General features: G+C 51.2%; 7 protein-coding genes and 1 non-coding gene across 8 annotated transcripts; 4 read left to right on the forward strand and 4 right to left on the reverse strand.

Moving 5' to 3' along the window:
* Positions 1-298: 298 nt before the first annotated feature.
* VTN00DRAFT_9581 (uncharacterized protein) lies at positions 299-817 on the reverse strand (the record flags this gene model as incomplete). The annotated part of the gene is made up of 1 exon (XM_069436557.1): positions 299-817. One exon carries the CDS (start codon positions 815-817, stop codon positions 299-301), a length of 519 nt encoding a protein of 172 aa, XP_069285166.1.
* A 2,723-nt stretch (positions 818-3,540) lies between these two features.
* Positions 3,541-4,204, reverse strand: VTN00DRAFT_9582 (uncharacterized protein; the record flags this gene model as incomplete). The annotated part of the gene is made up of 3 exons (XM_069436558.1): positions 3,541-3,753; positions 3,833-4,099; positions 4,163-4,204. The coding sequence occupies 3 exons, from the start codon at positions 4,202-4,204 to the stop codon at positions 3,541-3,543; spliced, it is 522 nt and encodes a 173-aa protein (XP_069285167.1).
* Positions 4,205-5,281: 1,077 nt separating this feature from the next.
* On the forward strand, positions 5,282-5,407 carry VTN00DRAFT_t175. Its single transcript has one exon. It is a non-coding gene; the product is annotated as a tRNA-Met (tRNA).
* Positions 5,408-7,437: 2,030 nt separating this feature from the next.
* Positions 7,438-9,781, reverse strand: VTN00DRAFT_9583 (uncharacterized protein; the record flags this gene model as incomplete). Its single annotated transcript, XM_069436559.1, has 4 exons — positions 7,438-8,963; positions 9,017-9,399; positions 9,458-9,683; positions 9,742-9,781. The coding sequence occupies 4 exons, from the start codon at positions 9,779-9,781 to the stop codon at positions 7,438-7,440; spliced, it is 2,175 nt and encodes a 724-aa protein (XP_069285168.1).
* Positions 9,782-10,892: 1,111 nt separating this feature from the next.
* On the forward strand, positions 10,893-15,284 carry VTN00DRAFT_9584 (uncharacterized protein; the record flags this gene model as incomplete). Its single annotated transcript, XM_069436560.1, has 10 exons — positions 10,893-11,507; positions 11,562-11,743; positions 11,807-11,979; positions 12,031-12,553; positions 13,014-13,116; positions 13,173-13,738; positions 13,792-14,186; positions 14,238-14,479; positions 14,534-15,133; positions 15,192-15,284. The coding sequence occupies 10 exons, from the start codon at positions 10,893-10,895 to the stop codon at positions 15,282-15,284; spliced, it is 3,492 nt and encodes a 1,163-aa protein (XP_069285169.1).
* Positions 15,285-16,352: 1,068 nt separating this feature from the next.
* Positions 16,353-17,645, forward strand: VTN00DRAFT_9585 (uncharacterized protein; the record flags this gene model as incomplete). Its single annotated transcript, XM_069436561.1, has 4 exons — positions 16,353-16,465; positions 16,601-16,711; positions 16,826-16,877; positions 17,142-17,645. The coding sequence occupies 4 exons, from the start codon at positions 16,353-16,355 to the stop codon at positions 17,643-17,645; spliced, it is 780 nt and encodes a 259-aa protein (XP_069285170.1).
* A 317-nt stretch (positions 17,646-17,962) lies between these two features.
* Positions 17,963-19,017, reverse strand: VTN00DRAFT_9586 (uncharacterized protein; the record flags this gene model as incomplete). Its single annotated transcript, XM_069436562.1, has 8 exons — positions 17,963-18,248; positions 18,307-18,377; positions 18,447-18,592; positions 18,644-18,672; positions 18,722-18,760; positions 18,810-18,835; positions 18,887-18,912; positions 18,969-19,017. 8 exons carry the CDS (start codon positions 19,015-19,017, stop codon positions 17,963-17,965), a joined length of 672 nt encoding a protein of 223 aa, XP_069285171.1.
* Positions 19,018-19,263: 246 nt separating this feature from the next.
* Positions 19,264-21,303, forward strand: VTN00DRAFT_9587 (uncharacterized protein; the record flags this gene model as incomplete). Its single annotated transcript, XM_069436563.1, has 2 exons — positions 19,264-19,988; positions 20,040-21,303. 2 exons carry the CDS (start codon positions 19,264-19,266, stop codon positions 21,301-21,303), a joined length of 1,989 nt encoding a protein of 662 aa, XP_069285172.1.
* Between the last annotated feature and the right edge of the window lie 465 nt (positions 21,304-21,768).

Here is a 21,768-nt window from a genome sequence, read left to right on the forward strand (position 1 = left end):
ATCCTTGTGGACTCGTAGAGCCCACAACTCCCGGGTACAGGCTCAAGCTACCAGATACGTCTAAGATGACATTGTACAGCGTCAATTGACGACATTCATCTTGTCTAATCTACTGTACATATGTGGAAAGAATCTAGACACAGCTAAATGGGGAGAGTCTATTCAATTCTAATTTCTTATAAACCGTGTACAGTTTTGCGTATTAACATGCAGCCTCATCTCCCAAAGAGCTGAGACAGCGCTGTCTGTCTCGCTCCAGAACCTTGGCCTTCCTCGATCCCGACCCACAGACAACCTCTCACAGAGTCGGCCACTCCATCTCGATCGGCTCCAAATCCCCCGCCCCGCGATAATCCTCCAGAATATCCGCCTGCTCACTCAACGTTGGCCGATCCGTCTGGATCCCAATCTTCGCCAGCTCCCTCCAACGCGCCAGGTCCTCGGGGTTCCGCTTATCCCCGTGCGCCGCCTCCGCGTGCTCCCAGTGCCCCTTGGAGAAGCCCAACATGGTCGTGATCCGCTTCCGCGGGATATCGTACACCAGCGACACGATCGTCCCCGTCTCCTCGAGCCAGTTGCACTGCCAGAGCTCACCGGGCCGGATGCACTGGTACGTCACGGCCTGGTAGTTCTTCCGGCCGGCCATGGGCCCGCCGTGGATGGCGTAGACGATCCGGTCCTCGTTGTAGAACCACATCTCGTACCGCCATTTCTCGGGGTTGCCGTGTGCGTCTCGTGCGGCGTAGTCGTAGATTAGGTGGCGGTTGCGGATGTCGGTGTCGAAGGTTGAGCCGGAGAGGGAGGGGAGGACGGGCATGCTGTATTAGGTATATATACTGAAGGTTAGGTATATTATATAGAGAGGATGTATATAGGTAGGAGAGAAGTGGTCGGAGTCAAGAGAAGTCGTTCGAGCTTGGTATAGATGAGATGAATTGAATCTGATGATATAGAATCTCTGTCTGAAGCAGGTACAACACCCGTATATATACTCCATCTTATATCATACAGATAGATACCTTAAAACCACCATACCATAACAAGGCACAAGCGCACCGTTCACGGTTACCACCCCCTCCCTCAACTGCCGATACTCGGCTGTCCTGATCAATCTGAAACCCGCTTTGCTTTGTCAGTCTACTGCGTACCAGCCAGTCAATCGGTCGACTCGGTCCTTTTGACAGGTTTGAACATGCTGAGTGTTCCGTCCACTGACCTCATCAGACCGACTGACCGAGCGGATCGGGAACGGGCAGGGGGACTCGCTACCGACGCGAAGGTTCGGGTCGGAGATAGGTAGACAGGTAGACAGGTCTATTGACAAAGGACCGTGCGGGACAGTAGTACAGTACATACCAAGGGAGCATTGCATGCCCTGCATGTAGACAGGAACAGGACGGGATAACCCTGACCTGACCTGACTTGATCTGATCCTCGTCCTCATCCTCAGCCTGATGATTCACTGCACTGCACCGGCTCTAAACATGGACATGATCCATTCCACTGGAAGGAAGTTCAGGGAGGCAGATAGATAGATACCTACCTAACCTACTATGAGTAGTACCAATTCAATCGCGTGATGTGATATGATTGATGCAAGACCAACAGCTACCTAATACTATGTTATGCCATCCGGATTCTGCTATCCTATCTTGTCCTATCCTATCCCGTCCAGAAACCAGGTATCTGGTCTGGTCCTGATAGTAGGAGGTAGCCTACGTACGGGAGTAGTTGGGAGGAAGACCTGAGAGAAGAACCCACTTAGTCGGCTCACCGCTCGGCTTCTCGGTCCGGTCGCCATTCTCGGGCACGTCTCGGTATCGATACGACTTGATACAGGCCTGGGTTCGGCATTTTGTACCTACCTAGAGTACGTATTTGTCTGCCTTGATTGATAAATGTGGATTTGGTCTGGGTCTGGATCTTAGGGATTGGCATTGACCTGATATCGGTTAGGTTAGATGATTCTTATTCTTTACTTCTCTTTGTGCACGGGATAGTTTCTTTGTTGTGATGTCGCCGGTATGCATGCACTGCAGCCTTGGGTAAGGTTGTCAAATGTACTGTCCATGCCTCATATGAGGTGACTAAACTTCGGGGTATCGCGTATCCTCGACTAGGTACCTAGGTAGGTAGACAAGAAAGTTGTATAGTGGATACTATACTACTCTAGTGCTGAGTACATCTTAGTTTGAATATCACATATCCTTTCCGCATACTTACTTACTGGTGAGGTATCCTCAGTAGGATTTATATATTACAATACATCTTTCAGTCAGTCAGCACTAACAAACAGACAGGCAAGATCAAGGGGACAGACAGACAGACCAGAAAGAAAACGCCGGACGGAGAAGAGAATCTGGATTATCAAGTGAGTAGAGCAAGGCAAGATAACTCACTCAAATCGAACTTGGCTTGCTGCTCTGAACTTCCGCTGTCTTAGATAATATGCAGAAGAAACTCTAGTAAGCTCTCTCTCGAAGCGAGTAGTGGTATGCGTACCGTACAGTATGGTTTGATTTAGATGACGTCATAGATGTATTCATCTATTCGTTCTTTATCGATTATTATCTAGCAGCAAGCGTGAGCATGGGATACCCTAGCTTCTCTGTACTGTACTTTGTCAACACCCGCAGGCATGCGCTAAAACAGCATTGACGGTATTAGGTTAGGTTAGGTAGGGACTTCGAAGTTCCGATTTGAGTAAACCTTGGAGGTTCCGGTCAATCAATACAATGCATGCATTATGATGTATTACAGTATTATGTGTTTTCTTTTCGGTTTTTAATGCAATCATAACCATAACAAGCAGACTGGTAACATGCGAGTGGTAGGGACAGAGAAGAAAAAGGCAAGCTTGCCAGCGACTTTGACGTTTTTCCCTGTTCGGTTCGTTTAGTTTAGTCCGTTCAGAGAATCCTTGCTCGTATCACGTCATAACAGTTGTCGTGCCTTGCCCTATGCCATGTCCTTCTCTTCTGAACCCAATCCGATCCGATCCAATCCCTCCCATTGCTATCCGATATCCAGTCCGCATTACACATACACAATGAGTAAAACCATGCCCACAATATCGCATTTAAATTCCAATGCGTAGAACGAAATCATAGAGTAATTAGATATTCATAGTTCCTCACGGCATTATATTAGCGTCTTACATCGAGAGAACCCAGTCAGCGCCTTTTGTATTATTGTCGCCGATTCGGGTTATATCGAGATTAAGGATTAGTTGCAGTGCTCAGAAAAGTGCGATGTAACGAGAATCGAGTCGACAGCAGCGAGACGGTCTGGACATGAGAATCATATTAACTTTGACGGTCGTTGCTCGCTGCACTCTCCGTATCCAGCAGTCTGGTAGATGTCGACAGTACGATCGATGCGAGATGGTATAGGCGAAAAGACGTCGCGCGTAGAAGCATGATCACCCGGCTGTTTAATATTAGCGCTACCCGACCATACAAATGCAGCGACTTGACTCACGCTTCCATGTCATCATGTCCCGTCTTGTTTCGGCCTCCCACTCCGACACTCTCCCGGACCTTAGACCTGCGACATGGCAGGGCGTCTCCGGGCGCTGGTGCGCGGACGCAGGTTCGGACCACCGCTCCACACATCGATAAATGAGAGGATCATCGACGCAGTGTAACAAGCCCACGCAAACCAGAGGAACGCGGTAGTGGCTTGGGCCTCGCGGCAGCGCTTTTCACGGTGCTTGTGAGTGCCGTTGGTGATGTTGTTGGTCAGGGTGTAGTGCTGTTTTCGAGCGGACGGTTAGCGCAGCTGCTCAAGACTTTATTTCTCCGATCGGAATGATATAAACATTGGGACGTACGTCGTTGCTGCAGCTGTGCGCCTCCAGCCTCGCCGCCAACACAATACCGCCGACCAGGAAGAAGATGGCGTTGAGCATATCGACAATGAACATGATTATCGGATGGCCCCTCAGGGTTTCACTCCAGGAGGCCGGGAAAAGGTAGAACAGCGACACCATTGAAAACGCCGACACAAACATGATATAATTGACCGAGGCAGGATTGCCGGCGAAGGCCTGGGCGATAATGTTGCCGATAAGGGCCATGACGAGGATAGTCCATATGAACTAGGCGCGTCCCAACAGTGAGCATGATTCGCACGATACGGACGACCATTGCAAAGGACATACCTCCCACACCCGCAGGGTGAGGTTGACGATCCTGGAAACCATCTTGGCTGGTGACGAGCTGGCTGCTCCGGTAAGTAAACTTGAGGGTTTAGATGCAGATGTCCACGCAACAACCGTCAATGGCGGTGATGGAGCGAGGTCCGAGAAAAAAAAAGAATCCTTGCTATCTCTACAGGACGATGCGATGCAACCTGTACGAGACTGCTGGGACGTCTGGTCGACTTTATGTCCGGGATGCGCGGAGCGGGTATGACGATATGGTCTGATGTCTGCTACGTCATGCCACGGCGGCGCTCGGGAGATGGAGACGACGGGTTTGACAGCAGTCGATCAGATCTAGATTGCGGAGAATTTTTGTGCGCAGGATCCCAGTAGACAGGGAGAGTATATCAGACAAAAAAAGAAAAGAAGAGAGAAAAAAGGGAGCAAGAAAAAGGGCCAGGACAACAGCAACTGTCTTGTTCTTATTCTCCTCTCCGCAACAATATCATATCCCAACCGCCAATCAGGCGCATCTCCGCAGAGATGTAGTAACCGCCGGAGCCAAGCCCTAACCCCGGCCATCAGCCCTGTGCCCTAAGCCCTGTCCACCGTATCAGTCGCGGCTGTGGATTCCGCGATGATCCGGCATGAAACGCAGAGCCAGTCATGTTGATGGACGGGGTTGAACTTGACGTAGTCGTTGCAAGGTTCGCTGGCAGCGCCGGTTCAGAGCCAGCGGGAACCGGCTGTCGATTCGATCTGCGTTACTGATAACGGTCTGCAGCTTAGCGCAACCGAGCCTGCTGCCCAGCGCGCCGGATCGTCGATGGCTCGGTGCCAATCATTGTCTCGAAGCTGAAGCACCTTCTTGCAAACTTGTAGAACGTAGAACGCAGTAGAGATCGAACACAAATGCTGTACAACCTGATCAGCTCGAGACTGACGTTCCAACTAGAGTTACGCCTAGACCGAGTGCAGCCTAGTGTAGTCACGAGTCCAGCGATGCCCTATTTTCCGGTCCTACTACGTGCTACACGTGACAAGATCAAGCCCTATCCGAAGTATACTAACGCTAGTATAGCTCCACCCTCACAGCCGAGTTTTCAGCTTTCAACATCATGGCATATCACCAATTAGAGCATGTTAGCTCAGGGGAAGAGCGCGTAAGAAACCACGTGATCCGATTAAAAAGTCATCATCTGCTAACGTTTACACAGCGGGCTCATAACCCGGAGGTCCTCGGATCGAAACCGAGACATGCTAGCACAGCAAGAATTGTCTTTTTGCCCTTTCCCATCATTACCCCCTGGTGGCTGGCAACGCGGACGGTATTTTTATTTTTCGGTTTCCCTGAGTTCCGGGTATAGGCGCATAGAATCTACTTGTAGTAGTGCCTACAAAACTTTGGGGAGATAGGTTCTCAAGACTATTAAGAATGACCGAGTAAATACTACAGTATATATGTATATCAACTCAGCCGGACAACATTGAACCTGCAATTAAACATAATTTTCTACGTGCCCACCTCTCTCAACCGTATGACTTCGATCAGAACGGCAAGAGTATCAGTTGCTCGCACCTTTCGTCTTGGTGGAAGTTGGTAGGCAATGAAGAATACCCGTCCGACAGGTATGACTCACAACACGTCATAGAGCAGTAACAGTAACGCACTGAGAGCAGGGATCAGTAAGCATCACCAATTGGCCTACATTGCGCTTTATCTGCAAAAAAGTACTGGGCGCACTCGAATTTGATTTCCAACGTCTGCATACAGTACCTAAGGTTGACATATCTTTCGGCAACCCCTCCCCTGCTACCTACTGTCTTTGCAGATTGTTATTCTATAATCAGATGATTTTGAAACCATTGGAGGGTACCAGACTCTATGACAGGTCACAGACCCTGGGGAAAAGCCAGCCCTGATTGCAATATAGCAAAAGCGGCAAGGTAGGTGGCTTGGATAGGGGGGAGGAGGTGCCGAAAGATATGGCACAGTACTGTATGCATCACCAATTGGGCAGTGCATTGTTTTTCACATGCAAAAAGTACTGGAGCGCCCTCGGGTTTATTTATCTATTTATTTTTATTTTTTTTTTTTGTATAGAACTGGCTGTTGGAGTACTTTATCATTCTAAAAATTGACTCCTGGCCGATCGCCTTGGTAATATTTTGGTGACTTTTCTCGTACTAGGGCCGTTCAAGCCGACTGCCACGCGCACACCCAATAATAATCTGGTTAGAAGTAACGACAACTAGCTCTGTTAATTCTATGGGGATATTGATTACAGTTGCAGAAAGTTTCACGCGGGGCGGCTACGCCCTACTGACGCCGAGACTCTTTTAAGGTACGGGAAATATATTGTTGGATGTAGGCGATCTCTGCCACCCAAATTCAGACCCCCTACTGTGGAATAGTATAAAATCAAGGTTTTCGCCTCCGAATATGGAGTATAAAGAACCAGGTCAATATGACCAGATAAAAGAATACAAATCAAATTGCCATCTAAAATATATATAAACCTGGTTCTAGCTGTTCTATAGTCTTGACTCTTCTGCACTAGATTATCAAACCAAATATAAAAGCTTAGTCAGTCCCAAAGGTCTAACCCTGAGCCAACTAGCCTGCTTCTTACACAATTCAATAGTCTCAGGATGGCTTCCCACCACCGCAAACATAAATTGTCAGCGTTACTACGTGCCGAATAGTCAAGTAGTAGAGAGTTATTTAATAGCAAGCTCTATTCGAGTTGTCCTACCCCTTTCCCGGCTCGTTTCCTCAATCCTATCCGTCAGTGCTGATCAAAGGTGTATAAATACTACGCTACACCTTGCTAGTAAAATAACTACGCGGGTAGGCACACAAGTGACGTGCAAAGCAAGATGTAGTCGGTAAGAAACGTAGTGTTTATACAACTTTCTTGTTCACCTACCTAGTCGAGGATGATACTGCGGTAAATTAGCCAAGTCGTAAAGGGCTAGCAATAGCAAGACCTACTTGACGGGTATCGCCATCCCAGCTGTCAACGGTAAATCTATCTACCCTAGGCATGATCCGATAACTTCTCTACTCAACCTCGTATTCAGTCTGGACGTATCAGGAGGTGTACATGTGATAGCAAAATGATACCAATTGATACTCTATTGGTTAGACATGGTAGCATTTCAGCAGCAGAGTAACAATAATAAATACAGTGTTGTCGTCCCGCGACGGGCCGGCATCCTGGAAATTAAAATAGTCGGTAGATAAAAACTGGTCACGAAGAACATGTATCTTGTTTCTTCGATCAACACGATCAGCTCTCCCTGCCTAGCTTAGCCAACGCCTCGGTCAGAAACTCGCCCGCGTTCATCAACTCCGTGCTGCCGTACACCACACGCCGCCGATGGCTGCCGGCAGACGACCCAGCTCCTCCAGCGCCGCCGGCACCGGCACCGGCACCGCTGCTTCCGCCGACTCCGCCCGTCTGCCCGCTCGTCCGTCGCACCCAGTCCTGCAGATTGCCGTATTCGTCCATGCTGCCGCCGCCGACCGTGAAGACGATCGCCTCGTTGAAGCCCTGGCGGCGCTGACCGAAGGTGGCTCCCGTGCCGGGGCCCGGGCCACCCAGGCCGCCGGGCATCTGCTGTCCCGCGCCTTGGCGGGATGCGGACGGTGGCACGGCACCGCGGGCGTTGGCGCTCCGGGGGTCGAAGTATAGGTAGTTCTCTGTCTTGGCGATCGCGGAGCTCGACGCGGACGACGGGTCCATGATTGACTCGGTGATCTTGGTCAGCGTCAAGTCCTTGTTCGCGGGAAGGAAGTTTTTCACGCCGGAGATCAGAGAGTCGAAGTTGGCACCCAGCGCGCCTGACGTGATGCGGTCCGTTAGCCGGTTTGAGAGCGAAGAGAAGCCCCGGAACAGGTCAGAGGACTGCTGCTGGGGCGCGTTCGTCGAGGCACTCGTCATCATGGTCATCCGGGTAATCTCGCGCACCCGCTTAACGTACGCGAGCGAGGTGATATCCTGGACGCCAGCTCGCGTGAGCGCCTCTTCGAACTGGGTCATCTCCGCCCGCGACAGCTCCGTCTCGGTGCTGAGGAACCAGATGATGAACAGCCGCAGTTTGTCCGTAGGATCATTGCCCTTGTCTGGATCGTTGATGAGCTCCATCATCTGCGTCTTGGTCTGCTTGGCGATGTTCTCCTCCAGCTGAAAGAAGTTGTCAAGCTGACGGTCCTTGATGCCCTTGAGGAGAGCCGTTGCAATGTTCATGTGCATGTCGAGAATGGCCTTGCGTTCACGCAGCTCCGGGAGGAGCGTTATGGCGGCCTTCAGGTGCTGCGCCGAGGCGCTGGTGTCATTCTGGAGGTCCTCGATGGACGATGCACCCGTTTTCCTCGTAACCTCGCTCGCGTCCTCCTTGTACCGAGTCAACTCAGCGTCGATGTCTTCCGCCACCTGTGGGAAAGGGACGCCCGCATTGCGTTTCCAGAAGAAGTCATTCGTGGTCAGATCATACGACCGTTTGGTGGTTCCCTTCGCAGGATTCGACTCGTCAACCGGTGTTTCGACTGTGATGCGATTCAGACGCATCTGGAGGACATCTTGAACGAGCGACTGGTACGTCCACGAGTGCGACAGCATGGGGATGAGGTCGACATTGCGATCGACAATGATCAAGACAGGCCGTGAAGAGGGAACTCCAGCGCCTGCCTTCCTCTGCCCAGAGAAGAGGTTGTCCTTCGAATTCAAAATGTGGTCTCGCAGTTTGCGGTCAAGTTTTGTGGCTATCAGTTCAGCGGCGCCACCCTTGGGACACCGTATTATCGGGATCGCTCCTGAATTTCCCATGTTAGCAACTGAGTCGCTGCTAGCGAAGCTATGTACATACCCATTGTAACGCTGACGCTGAACAACCCACTCACGATCTTGTCCACGACTGCATCCAGATCCTCATCGCTGGTCTGCGCACTGTTTATCTTCCAATACGCATCCTTCCCTAATCCCAGACTGAAGAGGTCTGGTTCCGCGACTATGAAATTCAAGTACTGGTCGTATACCTGCGCAATGTGCTCTGCCGTGTTCGTGGATGCTATCTGCGAGGCAAAGTCTTCGAGCAGCGATCGCGGTACCGAGGACAGGAAGTTCACGTAGGCAGGAGAGTAGAGGCCGCGCGACAGATCGGAGGTGATGAGTTCGATATTTTTAGGAGTGGGTTCGACGAGGTAGACGACAGGCACATCGGGAATCGGGTATCGAGTAGAATTGATGTTTCTGCAGTCCAAGTGTCAGAGGGGCTCTCCAACATGGATAAATCTCAGGGATTGCATACAGATGAATCGTGACACCCCACGCTCTGAGGTCGTTAACCCGCAGCACACTGCTGATGACGTCCCTGCCCATGTTGTCGAACACAAGGACCTTCCATATCGGCTCGCCATCCTCGTTCAGTATGGGGGTGGAGTGCGAAATGAGGCCGTTCGCGGAGGACGCATCATGGTGCGACTCTCCCGCATGGTGGGTATCATGGTTCAGGTTGAGTATCTTTTCGATAGAGGCTGTAACCTGGTCAGCGCGCGTGGCCCTGATGGCATGAGGGAGCTGTCCGCAACCTACCGACCTGGCGGTCCCGAAGCGACATGGGATGCGACGCCATGGCAGTTGGCAGCCTCAGCACTCGGTAATCAGGCGGAGTTGATGCAAATGCACAGATTCATGACCTGGAAGTCCACCCCACAGCGCATGCATTAAGGAGAGGTGTCGCATATCGCGTTGGCAAGCAATCACATTATCTACATCCACATGGCATCCCGAGGAGCTCTGTCCGGCTGACATAAGCCAGCCAAACCGGACAAACACCCTGAATCACATGACCGGTCTAGGCCCGAACGGGCGTAGTGACACAACAACTCAAAGCTGACCTCGCCCAGCTTTTTCCTTCCCTCCTGTCCATCTTGCTCCCAACAACCAAACCCCAAAACACCAACACTCTTCGTAAAGCGCATGACTATGCTGCTGAATAGCAGCTGGGAATGGCTCTTTGTATGAGGGCCTTCTGTTTCCTTCTCTAAAGGCAAGTTGGATTGGCAAGTCGACGGAGAGAGCGGCCAGGACGTGCAAGGTTCGTCAGCGGTCACTTGGTCACCAGGCGGGAAGGACAGTTTTGGTGACAAGGGAGAAAGCGGAAAGTCAGGGGAAAATTGGAAAGGAGGAGCCGCTGGATTTTCTACATCTACTGTACTTCCCGGTGTATTTTGAGATCTGTTTGAATCGTCCGGATCAGCACCGTTTTAAGGGCAACCCAAGCACACCGTGGAGCGCTCAAGACCTGGACGTGACCCGCCTGAGAAAGGAGGCAGAAAGGGAGGATCCGGGCTAACCTTGCCTCTGTTTGTGGCCTGAGGCGCGTCTCTGAGCAACCTAACAGCCTAACGAGCCAGCGAACCACCCAACGTTCCCGCCACCTGGTTAAAGACACGACGCAGAGCGCAGCCTGCTGTGGCCGCTCGTCGTACCAGCATCGCAATCTCACCTGTTATTTTTCTTCTGGCGCAGTCGGACTCGGGATCATCCTCTGCACCACCTTATCTGCAAGCCGGAACGCTCGCTTGGCTCGCTGCTGGGTCGTTGGGTCAAATAAGCTACTGGGCCCCACCGGTGTCCCGTCGCCTCCGGTCTAAAAGCAGCGACGGTGCACGTGTCCACACGTGACACCGGCCCTCGTTCCATCGCTCTGGTATACTCGCGTCTTGTCGACCGCGCCCAGCATGGAGCAGCAGCCGGCGCAGAATAACATGCCCGCTGTGCCGCATCCCTCAGTAACATCTGCATCCCTGAACCCTGAGTACTGGAGCAGCATTGACCCGCTGTACCCTTCGGAGCCTGAGCAGCAGCAGCCGTTGGGGATTACGTGGGATCACCCTGTGTTCCACCAGCAGCAGCATCAGCAGCATCAGCAGCATCAGAACCACGTACAACATTCTCAGGAACATAATCAGGGCATATTTTCTCAGGCACCACAATCATGGCACCACCCGAATCCTCAGTTGCAACAACATTCGATTTCCCCCGCGCCGCAGAGTTACGCTATTCCACCTCAATATCAACTCCATCCTCAACATCATTACCCGCACCAGGGAGGCCATGTTACATATGACTCTCGCTCTCTAACCCCGTCTAATAATCCGTCCTATCAGTCATTCCCATTTTCACAGAACTACTATCACCACCCCCAGCATCTATCTGTTCCAGACGCCTTCTCCCAGCAGGCTCCTCGGAGCATTCAGCAGCAGCCCACTCGGCCAGCATCCATATCTTCAAGCAGCCTCCAGACACCTATCACGCAGTATGCCGTGCATGCGGACTATCCTGAAACCATATCGGTACATAGAGGTGTTTCTGTACCCTTGTACAGGATCCCAGCTAACGATGACCAGCACACTCCCATTCACTTCTCCAACGGCTATCACGAGTCGACCCCTAATGTTACTTACCAACAAACCATTAATCCGCAATTCCTTACAGCTCCGCAGCATACGTCGAGCCAACCTCACGTGGCCCCCCAGAATGACTTTCTTCTAGTCAACCCGGCAGACTTCGAGCGTTCCGAGAGTGCGAAGTAAGCCTCCTCGATCAGCGTTCAGGTGTAAATGTCCTTCAGATTTACTTACCGTCCCTCTAGGAGTTTTCCCCAAATATACCGCCAAGATTTTCAGAGGTCACCTGCTCTGGGCCAGCCCACTTCTGGCCAACCTGCTCTTGGTCAGCTTGTTCCGCAGCACAGTGCTCCGCCGCAGAGTGCGCCACTGCAGAGTATTGCGCCACAGACAGACAATGCAACTTCTGCCAAAGAAGGTGAGTCTTGATTTTATTTTACTATATATGTCTGCGACTAACTCCCAAAAGAACCGGGTGTCTCCGCACCGGCGAAGCAAGTAAAGGCGGCAGCGCCGAAGAAGAAAAAAGCTAGTCCCACCAAACAGGCACAGCCTCGAGTCAAGAAGACTGCCAGTAAAGCTTCTGCAAAGAAACTGGACTCCAAGTCAGCGTCTTCGTCAAGCTCTGAGAGCGACGATTCTGACTCCGAGCTCGAGATTGAGACTCCGGAGGAGCCTTCCCCGCTTCCGCCTACCCGTCCCGAAAATCCTGAGGGCGCAGCTGAATATGATGCCCTCCAGGCGGTGTGGTCACCACGTAACAGACGGCCAAATGTTGACAAGATAAAGAGCGCCCTAGTCGCATTCAAGGACGTTGTCAAGGCCGTAAGAGACACGTGGAAAGAGAAAAGCCAGGCCATGAAGACAGCGGAGAACCAGTCCGAGAACGACAAGGCTGCTGAGCTTAAAAAGGATGTTGTCCTTCAACGGCGCCTGATGGACGTGGTGGTCACGACCACTCTGGAGAAAGGTCATCCGATCATTGTCGAGAAGTATGTCCTTTCTCTTTTCCATTTTGTCTACCTTACAGTCCTGGCAGATCATCATCTTCATCATGGCTGTAGATGTCTGAAGCGAATTGAGAGCCACTACCATGTAATTCTGTTAGCGTGGACTATCAGTGTGCTTCTTTTAATAATGGCTATAAGTAAAGGCCACTATTCTCATGCCTTATGGGTTGTACGTGGAATACACCCTAAGTGCAGGGAATTTCCGAACATTTAAAAGGAAGTCCGATTGCCCAGCTACTTTACTAGGAGCTTTATGGGCTATTCACCCACAAATGTTGCTGAGAGGTCACGCGCAGTCACTGTACAGTGCTTCTCAATGCTTGTTAGACAAGCCATGAATGACCTAGACGATGAATCTGCTGGGCTATTCATATCCTCCCCTTTGAATTTCTATTCACATGCCAGTAAAGGTATTGGCTGTTTGCTGACTTCGTTTACATAGGCTGGGCGAACATCCAATCGCTGTGTCTGCCATGTACTCCTTCCTTCTTGATCGTCATCAAGCTTCTGACTTTGATGGAACCTTGACTGTGAACATACTCAAGGTAAAGTATTTAGTCAGACAGTGTAGTGTATTTGAACTAACATGTACGCCCAATAGCTGCTAGCCCGGTTTGTCACGATGGATGAAGAGGTGCTTCAAAAGACCAATGTTGCAAAGCTGCTTCCTAGGTTTGTGAAAAGGGGCGGCCAGGCCGTCAAAGAGCTGGCTCAGAAAATTATGGATAATGCGGCTGCATCAACCAAAAGGAAACAGGAGGCAAAATCCACCTCTAAAGATGAATCTTCCAGCAAGAGTCCTGCCCCTGAATCTTCCGGCGATGCTACTCGAACAGAACCTGTTGCTGGAACCAAGCGCCCGCGCGAAGGCGAAAGCAATGGTCAGCCCGCTACGAAGCGGACAGTGACTCCTTCAGGTGCTAAGAGCGCCACAAAAGCTGACAATGGTGCTGCTCCTTCTGCTAAGCGCTCGACGGAGACAAATGCTGATACCAAAACATCATCCGCTACGAGCAACGGGCCGGTGCATCGGCCCAAGGCCAATATCGTCGCACCGAAGCCCACTAGTCTTTTTGGTAGCCTGGCGTCCGCATCAAAGAAACCTGGCACTTCCAACGCAGCACGAGCTGCTGCTGCGGCTGCTGCCTCTGCGAAAGAGAAGGCGAGGTATGTAATCAATGATCGCGTTTCTATCTTACCATCTATACTGATTTCCTCAGCGCTGCCACCGAAAAGAAAGAAACTCCACCGCCTCCACCTCCGAAGCCTTCCTTCTCCTTCGGAGATATTATGGCGGACCTTAACAAGCAGAAGGATCCTGTCTTATCAAAGCCAGCTGAGGATAGGCCTCCGGAGACTGAAGAAGAGCGTAAAAAGAGGCTTCGTAAGGAAGAGCGGCGGAAGCTACGCGTCACCTGGAAGCCTGATGATTCCCTAACGGAAGTCCGTCTCTTCAAGCATGACCCTGAGGAGGAACCTGGATATGCCGGTGGTGCTGGCGATATCAGAGACGAGGGACGGATGCTGAAGCTCCACAAAGATCTGGAAGACTTGGAAGATGAGGAGGAAGCCGGGCTCCGAGAGGATGAACTGCGTACATACCAAGGTCCCTCTGGTATGCTCTTACGTCCGTGCATTTTTGCTCTACCAGCGCTAATTTCCGCAGAAATCGATTTCAGTATAATAGAAGCCGATGACCGCATGAGGAACTTCACCAAGCGTGGAGGCACCCAGGAAGCCACAAGCCGTGAGAAGCAGGCGCAGGAGCATCGTGAAGCGACAACTCTGATGGTATTTTACACATCTCCCGCTGATATACCACCTTCGCCCAAGGAACCGCCGCCTCCTAGTGAAGATGAACCGGCACCTGAAGAGGTACCGTTCGGCGAGCCACCAGATCATATTAAGGTAAGACTGAATCTCCCTCTGCAGGTGAAATTTCACATCTCTGACACATTACAGAATCGTCAGGCTCGTTACTATGCGGCGATGAATCCACAGACTGCTCCTCCGCACCCAGCTGCCCCTAGCGGTCCACTCGACATCACAAGCCTTCTGAAGATCATTCAAAAGGCGCCTCAGCAGCAGCAGCCTACGCCTCCTCCGCAACCGGTTCAGCAGGCCCCGATGTCCGATCTTGAAAGGACAATTAACATGTTTCGTCAACAGCAAGGACAACCGCCACTACCGCAGATCCCTCAGCTTCCTGTTTCTCAACCTCCGCCATCTCAGGGAATCGACTTTGGAAAGATTCTTGCGGTCATCAATGCCCAGAAGCAGATGCAGCAGCAAAATGCCTTCCCTCAGCCCCAGCCACAGTCACAGCCCTCTATTCCGCCAAATCTTGCAGCGGTCATATCACAGTTCAGCAGCCAAAACCAACAGAATGCTCAGCCCCAGCCCCAGCCTCAGCCTCAGCTACAGCCACAGCAACAAATTTACGAGGACCCTGAGCGTAAACGCATGCGAGAGTCGGGTGGAGGTTACGATGGCGCGACCGACGACAGATATGGCCAAGCCAAGCGCTCAAAGGTCAATGGAGATGCAAAGCAAAAGAAGCATGTGAGTGTTGAATTACCACAAATGACAATGATGAGACTAACGTAACATCCTATTACAGCCAAAGGCTGGCCTTGTCGCTTGTCGATACTGGCGTGAGGGGAAATGTTTGAAGGGTGACGATTGTACATTCCGTCATGATCCCTTGGACTGAGTTCTTCTCAAACTGGCACTTCGAGTTGTTACCTGATACCCCGAATCTTCTTATTATCCATCCGGTACCGCTGTTTTAATCGGGACCCCGATTGGTTCTTCCTGCTCTGTCTTTTGTTTATTATTCGGGACATACTCTTTTTTTTTGTTCTTCTCTCTCCAGCCTGGTCGTCGGTTATGGTACTGCATTTTCGTTTTCTGTCCCGGGGACAGTATAGACTTCTGCTCGGTGAATTAATGGCGTTTGTCTTCGTGGTGATTGATTGGGGATCGGATTCCTCGGTATTGGGATCATTTGTCCTCGATGCGTTCTATCGGTACATGGTACGGTCCGGAGAAGGGCTTTCATTTATTCTTCCACTCAAATCGTTTTGAATTTCTTATCATCTCTCCGGCTGTTCTTGAAGTTGTGTCATCAAGGATATATCATTATTTCCTTTTTGACTTGGCACCGTTGTTTTCTCGGACACTTCGCACAGCCCCTGTCAATCTATTTTCTTCCGCCGCATGTACAGTACAGCACATTAGTCAGTCACATTGTTGAGCATGTAAATGCATAGAGTGACTACTTCAAATCATCTTCACTGCGTCTTATATCATTTATTAGTAGTTTCGCTGTTCGTGACACGGCAGGTGGTTACGAAATCAGTTTTTAACTTTGCTGGGGTTGAGCAGTCATTGATTGCAATTTTTGATCCAGCACATCAGGAAAAGGAGCCGGAGCAAAGATGTGTATCTTGATCTGAGAATGTGATGTGAGCCTTGAGGCGAGTCGTCAATTTTGTCTTATGTAATCAGACCAACACCTTGGCTGGCTGCTACATCAGAGCAATTTACCATGTACATAGAAACATACTTCCTAAAGATCAATCCATCTTGTATAGTTAAGGTGTGGTAAATCTTCTTGATAAAAAATAATTAATTATACCTTTCAAAAGCCCTTTCCTCCAAGGCAGATCCTTTTGGAAGCTTCTTTTATCCATTTGAGTCGAATCAAGTTACCTGTCCATCTTGGGAATGATCCATCAGCCAACGATATACCAAGAATACAAATAGCCTCCACTCAGACATGCTCGATCAGCAACCGCCTGCATCTATCTCAAACTGCAACCACCTCATCATAGTCTGCTGCCATGCCATATACCTCGGCGGACCCAAGCATGGCTTCTCGGAAGATGAGTGGTATGTACTGTGTGCACTGTACTATGTACCCCTATTCTATTCTATTTTATTCTATTTATCCTATTATTGCTTCTTAATCATCGTTCTTCGAGTTTCTGCTTCAATAGACTATGTCTGCTGACGCAGATGGAACAGGCTCATAGAACCCTTCCAGAAAGGGGAGACGCCCACGTTCATCGAGCACATCAGGGCGGGGATTAGAGAGCTGGCGAAGTTGGGGCCGAGGGGTGTGCTTGTTTTTTCTGGGTGAGTTTACTTACCTACCTATTTAGCTGAATTGCGTATCTGTCTATTATTTTGGGTTGATGGCTTTTTATGCCGTGGTGGGGATTGCGGCTGGCTGACTTGATGATCGGGTAGAGGCCCGACGAAGAAGGATAGAACGGATCTGAGTGAGGGGGAGTCGTATCTTGTAAGTACAGTACCTAACCCACCTACTTACCTATTTAATCTATCTGCTTAGATGCCTTTTTGCTTTTGCTTTTCTTTTCTTTTCTTTGAAATATGGGGATTTTGGAATGGATTCTCTATTTTGCTTTCTCTTTCCATCATGGTGGTTACTGCTGTTTATCTTCGACAATAAGTGTCTTATACTTGAAAAACTTAAAATCCTTACATTACAAAATTCCCAGATCTCAGAGCCGTATATATAATATAGCTAACTGACATCGTCCAGAACCTCGCCCGCGAAAACAACTTCTTCGCCTCCTCCCTATCAGACAATGACAATGACAACAAGATCAACCCCGCCCACATCATCACCGATCCCCACGCCACAGACTCCTACCAAAACGTCCTCTTCTCCCTCCTCCGCTTCCGCCTCTATACCGGCACCTACCCGGACCGGATCACCCTCGTCACGCACGAGTTCAAGCGCCGCCGCTTCCTGGAGTGTCATTTCCCGGCCGTCGGATGGCCGTCGCAGCCGTCGAGGGTCCGTATCGTTGGGATCAACCCGCCCCCGGAGATCACGACGCCCGAGTCGTTGATTGCGGGCGAGGAGAAGAGCGGGATTGGGCTGTGGAGGGGGGATCGGTATGGTGTTGGTGCGGAGTTGATGGGGAAGAGGAGAAAGAGGGGTTGGGTGGAGGGGATGGAGGAGGGGGTTTTTTGTGGATGTGGGGTTGGAGGATGTTGTGGAGAGGTTGGTGAGATGGGATGGAGGGAAGGGTGGGAATGAGTGGTTTCCGGAGACGGAGAGGTTGCCTTGGAATGATCACGATGGGTCAAGGTAGGGGATGAGATGTTGGTTTGTTTTACGTCAGGAGGAGAGGTAGATTGTTCTTACTGCGTGTATATACCTTCCATACATACCCTTTGCCATTAAGTCATAACAAGATACCAACTCAAAAAGCAAATCAGAATATTGACGTAGCAAAGCTAGTAGAGATGCAAGAGATAATAGTGCAAAATACCCGAATCCGTCCGTCTCAGCCAAAAGCCCGGTCCCATGAACGCCAAGAGCATAGCAGATAAACTCCGGCAACCATCTTTCCACTAATCCGCAAGTCTGTAGCTCACAAGAGTGTCCACTCTGTGGTTGTTCGTGCTGAAGCTCCTCAGCTGCACCTTCTCGCCATTCTTGATCTCCTTTGCGTCACTGTCACCCCACTCGACTGGCACCTCCGAGTCCGCATCGGCGTAGACGAGAACGTTGAAGGTGCAGTTTCCGTCGAGAACGGGGAGGAAGGTCACGGACGCCGTGATCTGTCGGAAGATCGCCTGGATCTCCTCTTGGATCTCTTTTTCGGTTTTCTCAACTGACGGAGGGGCGGCTTGATCACTGTCGACCGATATCGTCAGCTCCGTGAGACCAAAAACGTCAATTCTCGATGACATACTCTGGACCGGCATTCTCATCCGCAGACTTCCGTGAAGATTTGCCCTTAGCTTGCTTTCCGAAAATTTGGACCTGGATTTTGGCCATAGTATTAGTCGACGCCCTTCTCACAAGTGCCGCGTATTGCATGTGTTTGCGTACATCGAACTGCCATCTCTCGACGTGCTCGCCCGTCTCCTTGCTCGTGATGACGACGACAAGTTTTGAGATCTTTCCACCGATCATCCACTTGTTCAGCTGCGACATGATCTTCTTGATATAAGCCTTGACTTGGTCATCGGCCGTGACTTCGATCGGTCAATACGAAGAACGTCGAATCGAAGGGGAATTGGGCTAACCGAGCATGTTGAGGCCATATTTCTTGACACTGCAACAATTAGCAACAGAATCAATTGGAAGGGACTACTGTGACTGACGCTGTGAAGTCCTCTGCCGGGTAGACACCACGCTGGAACCTTTGCTACGATTAGTCTGAGCCGCATTTCAAGCCATTGCGCAACGTACAGGATTGAATTTATCGAGTATTCAAACTAAGACATGTTAGCAAGCGTTTCCTGGGAGCTAAGACAGCTACTACTTGCAAATTCAGCCACGAGTTTCGCCGACCCTATCCTTTTGTGAGCGACCCCGCTCCCAGAAAGCTGCCTAGTTGAATTTTCTTACCTTTCAGGGACAGCTTGTGGGTCTTCGACTTGTCCTTTTCCGCGGGCATCTTGAATTGACAGTCCTCCTTCAAAGGTTGTTGGATCCTTCACAGCAAGTTGCGGTGGAAGAAAGGGAGTCAGAGACCGGATTGTTTACACCGATAGTCGCCACAGCAATCAGCGCTCGGCCCTAGACTTCTCCGCAGCAGAGCCGCACCCGAAATTTTTAGGGCAACGCTGCATCCAGCTCCCCCGGACGAGGCCCGTTCGAACCCCAATTGCTCAGCGGTACCCATTTCAATGCTGCAAGCCAGATGCGAAGATGTCTGCAGTTAGCCCGATGGCTGAGCACGGCAGCTCCAACACGCCCCGCTGCGAGCCTGCTCAAGCCGCCCGTCGGGCGCCATGATGCTGCACGCTTCTTTACCAGCTCTGCTGCACGGTGCAAACAGGCCGGCAAGGCTGTTTCCGACCTCGAGAAACGGATCGCGGCGATTCCCATCGAACGGTTCCGCAATTTCTGCATCGTTGCCCACGTCGACCATGGCAAAAGCACGCTCTCCGACCGTCTGTTGGAGCTGACGGGAACCATCGAGCCCGGAGCGAACAAGCAGGTCCTCGACAAGCTCGATGTGGAAAGGGAACGAGGCATCACGGTCAAGGCGCAGACCTGTACAATGCTCTACAACCACAATGGAGAAGACTATTTGCTGCACCTTGTCGATACACCGGGTCATGTTGATTTCCGCGCGGAGGTTTCACGGAGTTACGCCAGTTGCGGAGGCGCATTGCTCCTTGTCGATGCGAGCCAAGGTGTCCAGGCGCAGACGGTCGCGAACTTCTATCTGGCCTTCGCCCAGGGACTTGAGCTGATACCGGTAATCAACAAGATTGACCTGCCTTCTGCGGACCCGGAGCGGGCGCTCGAGCAGATGAGGAGCTCCTTTGAGCTTGATACGGAGAATGCCGTCGGCGTGTCAGCCAAGACGGGATTGAATGTCGAAAAATTGCTTCCGACGGTCATTGAGAAGATTCCAGCGTGAGTAGTAATCGTTCGTCTTTATCTAGGCTTCTGCTTATCGTTGAACAGGCCTGTTGGTGACCATACAAAACCCTTACGGATGCTCCTGGTCGATTCCTGGTATGATACGTACAAGGGTGTCATTCTCCTCGTGCGTATCTTTGACGGCCAAGTTCGAGCGGGCGATCAGGTCGTTTCGTTTGCAACCGGTCTCAAGTACCACGTCGGTGAAGTTGGCATCATGTATCCGGACCAGACTCCCCAGACTGTACTGCGCGCCGGTCAAGTTGGTTACATCTACTTCAATCCGGGAATGAAGCGGAGCAAGGAGGCCAAGATCGGCGATACGTTCACCACGGTTGGCTCTGAGAAGATGGTGGAACCTCTTCCCGGCTTCGAAGAGCCCAAAGCGATGGTCTTCGTGGCAGCCTATCCTGTCGATGCTAGCCATTTTCCGCACCTGGAGGACAGTATCAACCAGCTGCTGCTTAACGACAGAAGTATCACCGTGCAGAAGGAATCTTCAGAGGCTCTTGGAGCGGGGTTTAGGCTTGGCTTTCTCGGAACTCTGCACTGCTCCGTCTTCGAGGATCGCCTGCGACAGGAGCATGGTGCGAGCATTATAATCACCCCACCAACGGTGCCGGTCAAGATCGTCTGGAAGGACGGAAAGGAGACGATCATCACCAATCCCGCCGAGTTTCCGGAAGAAGAAGAAATGCGGTTAAAGGTGGCCGAGCTCCAGGAGCCGTATGTCCTGGCTACTATCACATTCCCGGATGAGTATCTTGGTAGAGTCATCGAGCTCTGCGAAGCGAACCGGGGAGTGCAGAAGAGCCTGGAATACTGGACCCCGACTCAAGTCATCTTGAAGTATGAACTGCCGCTGGGGCAGCTGGTCGAAGATTTCTTCGGGAAGCTAAAAGGCAGCACCAAAGGCTACGCGACCCTGGATTACGAGGATGCTGGCTGGCAGCGGAGCAACATCGTAAAGTTGCAGATGCTGGTGAACAAGGCGCCCGTCGATGCGATTTCGCGGATTGTGCACGCGAGTCAGGTTGAGAGACTTGGCAAGCAATGGGTGACAAAGTTCAAGGAGCATGTTGACCGGCAGATGTTCGAGGTCGTCATCCAGGCAGCGGTCGGCCGCAAGATTGTCGCGCGAGAGACGATCAAGCCGTTCCGAAAGGACGTGCTGGCAAAACTCCATGCTAGCGACATCACGCGGAGAAGGAAGCTTCTGGAGAAGCAGAAGGAGGGACGTAAGCGGCTCAAGGCTATAGGTAACGTGGTGATCGACCATAAGGCTTTCCAGGCCTTTTTGGCGAAGTAACATCGTTGGATACTCTCCTGAACATGTGCATGTACGATATAACGATGGATGCATTCATTCCTGTACAGTATACATCTATGAGAGACGACCTTGAAAAATACCACAATGATCATGTTGAATATATGTAAAGGGCCTGGTCCAACTGCTAAATTACTCTGCACTGCGACGTGTGCGGCCATATCCTCTCCATCACATAATCACATAGTTCGGAGATTAGGGTGGAGGGGCCGGAGCTGGAGCTTCGCGGCAGAAACGAAAAAGTTCGTGGCCAACCCCGCCGCGGTCCATGAGTAATCCTCCTCAAGCACCGCCCGCAACGCTCAACTCAAAGCCTTTCGAGGACTGGGGATCGCGTCGCCGCCGTCTCTGACGTCCCCTTTTGTCTGGTGTCGGTGCTGGATCCTGCTAAACTCCTCTCGCGAAGTAGTTCCTCGTCTCGTCCTGCCACCACCGCGCGCAGTCGGC

This window comes from Thermoascus crustaceus (assembly GCF_041956765.1).
Source record: "Thermoascus crustaceus strain CBS 181.67 unplaced genomic scaffold VTN00scaffold_7, whole genome shotgun sequence".
In the NCBI taxonomy this organism is placed as follows: domain Eukaryota; kingdom Fungi; phylum Ascomycota; class Eurotiomycetes; order Eurotiales; family Thermoascaceae; genus Thermoascus; species Thermoascus crustaceus.